The sequence below is a fragment of the Echinops telfairi genome, unplaced genomic scaffold (assembly GCF_000313985.2).
Source record: "Echinops telfairi isolate 266 unplaced genomic scaffold, ASM31398v2 ScPeMD7_9;HRSCAF=40, whole genome shotgun sequence".
NCBI classification, from domain to species: domain Eukaryota; kingdom Metazoa; phylum Chordata; class Mammalia; order Afrosoricida; family Tenrecidae; genus Echinops; species Echinops telfairi.
This window is the reverse complement of record NW_022103906.1, coordinates 35,107,902-35,116,695: the sequence shown is the minus strand read 5'-3', so window position 1 is coordinate 35,116,695 and position 8,794 is coordinate 35,107,902. Positions and strand designations below refer to the sequence as shown.

The 8,794-nt window shown below is 59.1% G+C and overlaps 1 protein-coding gene across 1 annotated transcript in view; it reads left to right on the top strand.

The window, feature by feature from the left end:
* The first annotated feature begins 3,505 nt into the window (after window positions 1-3,505).
* The window catches only part of ADGRA2 (adhesion G protein-coupled receptor A2), a 46,687-nt gene continuing 41,398 nt past the window's right edge, over window positions 3,506-8,794 (top strand). The window contains exon 1 of the mRNA XM_004696502.4: window positions 3,506-3,768. Coding sequence (XP_004696559.1) covers window positions 3,506-3,768 — 263 coding nt within the window. The remainder of the gene's footprint in view (window positions 3,769-8,794) is intronic.

Genomic DNA, 8,794 nt, shown 5'->3' with positions numbered 1-8,794 from the left:
GCTTTCCCGGTCCCTATCCCTGCCCTCCGTAATCTTGCGTCACTCATCTTGGCCCCGCTGACCGCAGTGTGAATACTTATTGTTTGTATGTTGTCAGGCTCCCTCTGCGATATATAAGCTCCAGACTTTCTTTTGGTCCTGCGATTTCTTCATGCCTGGAACAGTTTCGGCCCCCAGTCGATGCTCACTAAATCTTGTTGAAAGAATTGATGAAGACCTCACTAACACGTGGTTGCATGCATTACATAAATGGCTTTTGAGTTGAGCTCTATCGCAGGCTGGGAATCACAGGAATAAGTCAATTAACAAAACATCCTTTGCTGAGACTTTACAATCTAGTACAAGAGTTAAATGTCAACAGTTAACTATGGCATAAGGAAATATTAAAAATCAGAAGGGGGCGGGGAAGGAGTCTAGGTAGCACAGCACAGTGCTTGGAGCCCACCAGCCACTGCTGCTCAGGAGAAAGACGTAACTGTACTGGGGCAGAAAGCCTCCTTTTTCTCCCTTGCTCTGGTCGGAATTAAATCAGCATCTTCTTCTCGTATCAGAGCGCTTGCTTATCCCCACCTCCGTAAAGAGCTTATCTCCCAGTATCATCCTATGCTTGTCAGTCGGTAGAGCTCAAGGGCCTGAGGGCGGGAACAAGTGAGTCATCTTTCCGTCTCTAACCAGCCTTTGGATTCCCAGCACCAAAGATTTAGACCTAGGTAACTCATTCACTCTCCCCACCCCCACCCACCATCCCTGGTGCTCCCAGGGCCGAAGATCAGGACGCTTCCTCTGTAAGGGCTTCCAAGGACTCTGAGGGAGAGCACTTTCCAAAGGAGTCAGAGGGTGAGCGCCCACCCCTACAATCCAGGCTAGTTACCTCTCCTCCGAAATGCGCCTTCCTCATCCAGAGCTCTGTCCCACGACCTGCCGTGGCATGGCAGCCGCAAGCAGTGACAGAGTTCTCTAAATGCCTCCACCAAGCGTATCTCTATCTACCATGCATTCCCACCTGGGGGGAAACAACTTCATTAAAGGTCATCTGGCGTCAGATTGAGTAAACCCAACCCAAACCAACTCCCCGCTGTGGAGCTGAGCCAGACTCAGGAATCCCGTAGGACAGAGGAAAAGGGCTCCCCAGGGATTCTGAGGTGGTAAATCTTTCGGGGAGCTGACTGCCACATCAAAGTGACACATAAGCCATTCCACCACCAGGGCTCCCCTCCGATTAGGTATTACTGTAGAATTCCTTTCTAGACCTGAAGTGTCTACACTTCTTTCATCAAGTGGAGCTGTGTGACCCAGGCTCAAGGCTCGTCTCTCTGAGAAGTGGAGTGATCCCAGCCGGTGAACTGGAGGCTGGCGGGCAGAGCCATGCCTTCAGGCTGAGACTGAGGCTCTGCTCTCGGACTGCTCCTTTGCTCGGAGCCTTCCAGAAGAATGTAATCTCAGCCGCCCAGCCGCCCGCCTGAGAGCCAACGTGCCCCGGGCCCCTGCCGAGGGAGTCCGTTCCGGTCGTCCGGCTCCCTTCCTCCCTCCATTTGCAATCACTATTTATTTATCTTGGGAAGTTCAAGGAACCAGAGCCTGCAACTGGGAGAGATCCCTGGAGCCAGGGAAGGAAAGTGAAGGGGCCCGTGTCTGGGCCCACTGTCTGTCACCAACAGGCAAGGGAGAGAGGCCACTTCTCTGCAGAGTGGGGCAAGGGACTGGGCTGAAACACTGCCACTGAGCTGCAGGGTCCGGATCACAGAGGGAAAGGGGTGGCCACCTGAGGGACCGTGGTGGTCCCATAAAGGACAGAGGACCGCCACCCTGGCAGCCCCCTCCTTCAGCAGCAAAGGCTCTGTCAGCTGGCAGAAAGGCCAGTCTCTGCAGGACTGGGACCCCCCTCTCTTTTCTCTGTGTTCCGACGGCCCCTGCACCATATAGAAGCAGACCCCCAAGTCTTTTCTCCCATAGGGCCAGTGCATAGGTGCCATACTGCACCCTTTCCATTAGCCGCCGAGTGTCTAACCACTGTGCCACCCGGCTCCTTTACCGGGCATTACAGTCCCTTCAAATCCCATGAGTAATTTTCATCTTGCTCCCCACCTGCCAGGGTCAAGCCCAGCCCAAAGCCACCAGTCCTCTGGGCCTTTAACAAGCAAGCGAGTGTCCTGAGTGACCTAAATGGATACGTGCTCTACTGACCAAAGGTGGGCAGCTGGAACCCCCTGGGGGGAGCAGCAGCGGATAGTCACAGCCTGGGCAACTAGTGTCCCTAACCTCCCTCGCTCATTCATCCCCAGGCGACTTTCATGTACCCTACCCGGAGGCAGGCAGCAGAGCCCTCTGAGAGCCCAGACATTACCTGCATTAGAGTGTTAGGGGGGTGGACCCAGCAGCTGAGAAGAGAGCCAGCGAGCTGATTCTACAAAAGGGGGCCTCCTGACTCACAGTACAGTGCTCTCCCCCAAGACGGCGGAGGCGGCGGCACAGATCTCTGCTGTCCCCCTCTCACTTTCACAAGCATACACCAGCACACGGATGTGGACAAGGTGGGAGGCCAGATCTAACCACGATTGCCTTGGCCTCTGACCCCTCTTTGACGGAATGACAAGCACACCCTGCTGGGCAAGGTCACCCGAAGTGGAGGAGGATCTGCTGACCCCTTGGTCTCTGGCTGCATCCGCCTGCGGTGCGCTCACTCCCAGTTTGAGGGCAGGGGCAAGGCTATTGGCGTGAGGGCCAGCTTCCAGACCGGCCCGTCCTTCTAGGAGCCAAGCAGGTGGAGTCTCGGCAAGCCAAGAGCAGTGATCCAAGTTCACCCTGAAGCGTGAAGGCACCTCCGGCTAGGCCCGCAGGTCCAGGAAAGCACGGTCCCTAGGCTTAGGGAACCGTCCGAAGAGCAATTAGGGGTTTGGGGGAAGGTGAAGACGGTTGGCCTAGAGGGCCGAGCCGGGTCGGAGAGAGCAATGCCCGACGAGGGAAAGGGGGTCAGGAGGGAGCCGGCGTTTAGGCTCAGAGGGGTCCAGGGACTGGCGGGCTCCCACTCAGAGCCCGGCGGCGTATCGGGAGGCGCTAGGGCCTCGCGGATGGACTGGGCGGCGAGGGGAGGCTCCCTCGTCCGGGGCGGGCGGGGGCTGACGGCGGCGGGAGAGGCGAGCCCGAGCCGCCTCCATCCATGGCACGGAGCGGCGGCGGCGGCGGCAGGAGCCCGGCCCCGTCCGCTAGGTCCCTGCGCTGCTCAGAGCGAGCCGACGACGCGCGGCGGCCCGGCAGCAGCGAGCCGAGACTCGGGCCGCGCGCCCGGGGACGGCCGGGGCTGCGCTGACAGCCTCGTCCGAGTGCTCCCCGCCCCGGGCACTCGCCGGACATGCCCCCGGGGCGCGGCGGCGGGGACCCCAGGGCTTGCCTCCGCCCAGGGCCCCCCGCCCCGTGCTCGGGCACCCCGGGGCCCCGCTGAGCTCGCGCCCGCACGCCCGGGTCCCTCCGGCCCCAGCGCTGTCGGTGCCCGCGGGGCGATGGGCTGATGGGCGCGGAGAGACGCAGGATGCGGGGGGCGCCCGCGCGCCTGCTGCTGCTGCCGTGGCTCCTGCCCCTGCTCCTGGCGCCCGCGGGCCGGGGCGCGCCCGGTTGCCCAGTCCCCATCCTCAGCTGCAAGTGCTCCGGGGAGCGGCCCAAAGGACTCAGCAGTGGCGCCCCCAGCCTCGCGCGCAGGAGGGTGGTGTGTGGGGGCGGGGACCTCCCGGAGCCCCCCGAACCTGGCCTTCTGCCCAACGGCACCGTTACACTGTGAGTACCCTCTGCGGCCGCTGGACGCGCGGGACACGGGGGCCTAGGGAGCAGGGGAGTTGGACAGGGACAGCCTTGAGTGCAGGCGCCCAGAAGGGAGGCTTGGGGGAGCCGGGGAGAGACTGGTGGGGTGTGGAGGAAGGAGACTTCCTCTGAAGGAGTCAGGACCTGGGCGCCCCTCACCTGCACAGGTGAGGTGGAAGGCATGCTGCCTCCGGAATGCCCACGCCCAGCCAGGCCCCCATCCCCGGCGAGTGTTGCCTGCTTCTGACCCGAGCTAGGATGGGAAGAGGACAGGGGAAAGAAACCGATCCATGGCCACCGCTGAAGCCGTCCTGGGACCCACTGAAGGTGGAGGTCCTCCCGTTGGGGGTGCCCCACCTGATCCTGGGAGGGGTCAGGGATGCAAGCGCTTCTTGTTGGACCCCTCGGTTCCTTTGGGGGGGTGGGGGGTGGGGACTTGCCCAACAGGCTCATTGGCAAAGTGAGCTCTGGGCTGAGGGCCACGTTCCCCTCCCCTGGATGTGAAACAAGCTGTGGATGGTTCGCAGTTGACTTCGTGCAAGAATAGTGAAGAAAAAATAGCTGGCTTCGAGGGCCCAGCATGCCTCCCGGCCTTGACCGCGATTCCCTGTCCTGTCAGGGCCTTACTGCTGTCCAGCCTTGCTGTGACTGGGCCATCACCTGACCCAAAGGCTCTTCACTGAGGCCCTGAAGTCCCCGAAACTGAAATAGAAATTGCGCCCCCCTGGGCAGGGCAGCAGTGTGCCCTGAGCTAACCATGTGCTCAGAGCTCCACACACACTGTGGAGTGAGGGTCCTGGCCTAGCAGCCATCCCTTCCGCTCCCAAGCTGGATCCTGCGGACCCACAACATCCCCTTCCCTGTCCTCCTGACCCTAAAGGCAACCTTTCTCCACTGCCCGGTGCCCCCTGAGCTGGCACACGTCTATCTGATTGTGTCCAGAACAATACAGTAACGCCTCTGGTTGGGTGAGTTCACAGGCGGCCTGCTTCCTGACAGGACGCGAATGGTCAGCCTCTGATGCTGGCCGGCCTGGCCTGCGTTTTCCCCAGCTGGATGTGTGTGTAGGTTTGCATGTTTGTGTGGGGGAGTGGGAGTGGGGGCGGTCATATCTGCTCTCTCCTGCCTCGCAGTAGAGTGGGGAGAGAAATGGCCTGGGATGATGGGGAAGGCAGTTGTAGCTGCTCATTCCAGGGCCCTCCGAGTGTCCACTGGTGCTAGGAGCCCAGGCAGGCCTGGGCATTCCCCAGCCCACTCAGTTCTGGAGGAGAAAAATGCTCGCTGTCTGGCAGAGCTGGAGTAGTGGCTGTCTGCGTCCCAGCTGCACAATGGTTCTCAGGCTCTGAGAGGGCAGTGTGTACGTGCGCGCGTGCGTTTGCATGCCCTGTGACTGTTCTCACTCGTGTGTGATGCTCCCCCAGATGCGGTAAGCTTTCTGTGCATCTGTTTGTTGGGAATCTTAACATTGTGAAGGAAGGAAGGGTGGGGGGAATGGAGGTGCTTTTGCAATACATCTTAGAATGATCTGGTAACTAATGCTTTCCAGCCATGGCTAATTCCTATCCAGGCCATTCCAAGGAGCGAGTGGGGCCAACTGTGGGTGAGAATGGATTGTGACGGGATGATGGCACATGTGTCTCCTAGCTCACCATAGAAAGGTCCCCGTCCTCCCCAGTCACTGGTCCTGCTGACATGAGGCATCTTCTAAAGCAGTGGTTCTCAACCTTCCTCAAGCCACAACCCTTTCATACAGTTCCTCATGTTGTGGTGACCCCCAACCGTAACATGATTTTTGTTCCTACTTCATAACTATACTTTTGCTACTGTTATGAATTGTTATGACCCCTGTGAAAGGGTCATTTGACCCCCAAAGGGGTGAAGACCCACCAGGTTGAGGACCACTGTTCTAAAGGAACAGCACCCTCTCCCACTCCACCCCCCAAGCCTGGCATCCATCCCTGCAAGGTACAGCATGTAGGAAAAGCAAGGAAGCTCCTGGAAGCCCAACCCCCCCCCCATCAGTCCCTTGTGCCGCTGAACCCCCAGCTGCAGGCATATTTCTTAGACTCCACAAAGCGGACCAAACAGATCTCAAAGATCTCTTCAGGGCCAGCAGGTCAAGGGCTTTGCTCTCAGGGCCCAGTCCCTCCGGCACACCTACCCCCTTTTGACCGGCTTCCTGAGGGAGAGAGGTAGCAGAAGGGGCTGCCGCGGGAGCTGGCAGCCCAGCCAGAAGAGAAGAACACAGAATGTTCAGCCTCCCCTCCCCAACTGTCTCACCCCTCCATGCCCCGGCTTACTTTCCTCACTTCATTTTTTAAGCACAAATTCTGCTTATCATGGTTCAGTTTGTCACTTTGTGCTGGTAGATTTGTGCACGATGGCTCTACCCTTTTCCATCCCCACATTCCCACCGAGGGACCTGCTTCTTTCTGATTCCAGGGCTCTAGAGTGGGAGTTACACACTGGGCTGGGAAGTGAGAGTTACACACTGGGCTGCGATCCAGGTCAGAAGGTGGAAGCCACCAGGTAGCTCGGGAAGGGGGAAGGGGGGGGAACCAGGCTTTCTACTCCCGTAAACAGCGACAGTCTCAGAAACCCACAGGGGCAGTTCTGCCCTGTCTGATAAGGTTGTTATGAGCCAGCATCGACTGGGTGGCAGTGAGTGAGAATGGGCCACCAGGTCCCTATGTCTTTAGGGCAGTCCCCACCCCCACCCCCACCATGCTGCCACCTCTGAGATGCAGGGCTGGGGCTTCTCCACCTGGAGAAATCCGAGGCTGGGAACCTTTCAGGCAAAGAATGTACTCCATTGGGTCTCTGTCTGGAAGGAGCCCTCAAGGAGCAATTCTGTGAACCCTCCTGTGTGCGTCCCTCACTGAACCACCCGTCCTCCACTCCACCCTGTTCTCTCAGCCTCTGACCGCTGGGTTTGTAGACCCCTTCTCTCCACCCTTGGCTGGTTTCTTTCATGAACTTTTATTTGCCCTTTTCCAGAAAAACTCCTGGCTTCCTCCCATCTGTCCCGACCCACCCCCACCCCCTTACCCCCAGTCTCACAACCCAATCTGTGCTGAGGTGGCCAGGGCAGCTCAGGCTCCAGTGCCCACAGAGCAGGAGCCATGATGGGCTCCCTGAAGGGGAAAGGTCCCTGGGAAGGAGACTTATTACAGGGGGAACTTGGGTCACCCATCGTGGGTCCCTCCACTCACCACAGGGCAGCCGCTAAGGGGCCTGCCCTCTGGTTCTCTGCTCTGGGAGCTAGAATGAGGGGGAAGGGGACCTGGGGATAAATTCCAGGAAAGGGCTGATAATAAATAACTCCAGGAGGAAATCTGCTCCCAGGACCTCCCAGGTTATCTGAGCAGCCCGGATGGACACGCCAGGCTCGTAAATTCCTAGAATGGCTTCACCTCAGTGATCAACACACCCAAGCTTTCCAAGCCTTTCATGAGTAAACTGAGGCTGCCTGGCTACAAGCCACAGAGCTGGCTGGGCCTGGGTAGGGATTAGCTGGTTGGGTTCTCTCCTCACGCCTCCCTTGCAAGGGACTTGCCCTTCACCTGGCTGGACATGGGGCCCAGTGGACATGAAAGCCGCTGTTAAAAACCTGGTTCCTTCCCAGCATGCCCCAGGCCCTTTTGACCTGGTTGGAGAGGGGGGTGGGCATGGGACCAATCGCTCCAAATGCTCAGCTACCAGCATCTCAGGGGGGTGCCCACATCCACTGCCCGCATCGGGAAAATGGGCTGTTGGTCACAGAGGCGCTTTAAGCTGGCTGGGTTCTCTGACTGTGCCTTTGGCGGTCATCAGGAACATGGGAGGCCAGGCATGGGCAGGAGGGAGCAGGAGGCCCCTTCATCTGCCCCACCCCCACCCCCACCCGGCCCGTGCTGCCTTTCAGCCTCGGGAAGTGGTCCTTGAACCACAGATCTCCCTCCTGTTTCTGGACTGGACTTAAAGTTCTAGCTTGGCTCCTCACCCCAGTGCCCCCGCACCCCAGCCACCAGGGCCCAATCAGGGGAGTTTGGACAAAGTGGGCCAACCACCATACACATGGCCTGAGGAGAGTGGAAAGATGCTGACTGAAGGGGCGGCCCCCACTGGCTGCCCCCACCCCCTTCTAGTCCACCCTCTCTCCCCCATATGGTTCTCATAACGTCTGGGCTCAGAGACAGCAGCCAGAGGAAGTGGCTGTGTACAGAGAGCTTTTGTGAGGGAGAGGAGGGGGAGGGGGAGAACCGGTGAAGAGAAAGAGGGAAAGAAAGGAGGGAAGAGGCTGGGGACTGAGGAGGTGTGAGGAAGCCAGCAGACTTCGACACACTCCCTGACCCGCCCCGCCGTGCAAGGCATCCCACGTGGCTGCACTCCCAGACCCCCTCCGACCTGAGGGAGGTGGGGCGTGAGGGACTTCAGAAGAAACCCATGTGCCTCCCTGACATCCCGTTCCCCCTGCCCCGCTGCCCCTACTGGAGGAGCTGTAGGCAGCCTGCTCAGGCTCTGGGGATTTGGTCTTCTTGGGTGGGTGGGGGTGGGGGGTGCTTGGGAGCCCTCTACCCATAGGGCTTAGGCGTGTGTGTGCGCGGTATTCAGGTCCCCGAGCCTGTCTTAGGGTGCAGGCTGGGCAGAGAGAGCAGAGCCCTCCTAGGCTCTTTGGGTGAGTCCTCACTGCACTGGAGATTGGAAACACCATCCTGCTGAGCAATCAAACAGAGCCCCCAAAGAAAACTCACAACAGCACCCTGTTGATTCCCTGATTCCCTCTCCACGGAGTGTCTTAGACTGTACATCTTTCTGAGGGCGGAAGTCCTCATCTTCCTTCCTCAGACAGCTGGTGGGTTTGAACTGCCAACCTTGCTCTCAGCAGCCCCACAATGTAGCTGGCTACTCTACCTGGGCTCCCCTGGCTGTTAAGGAAGGCACATATCATTCACTGCCAAGGGGATCCAGACCCCCCAATTTTTAAATTCAGAGAGAGAGAGAGAGAGAGAGAGAGAGAGAG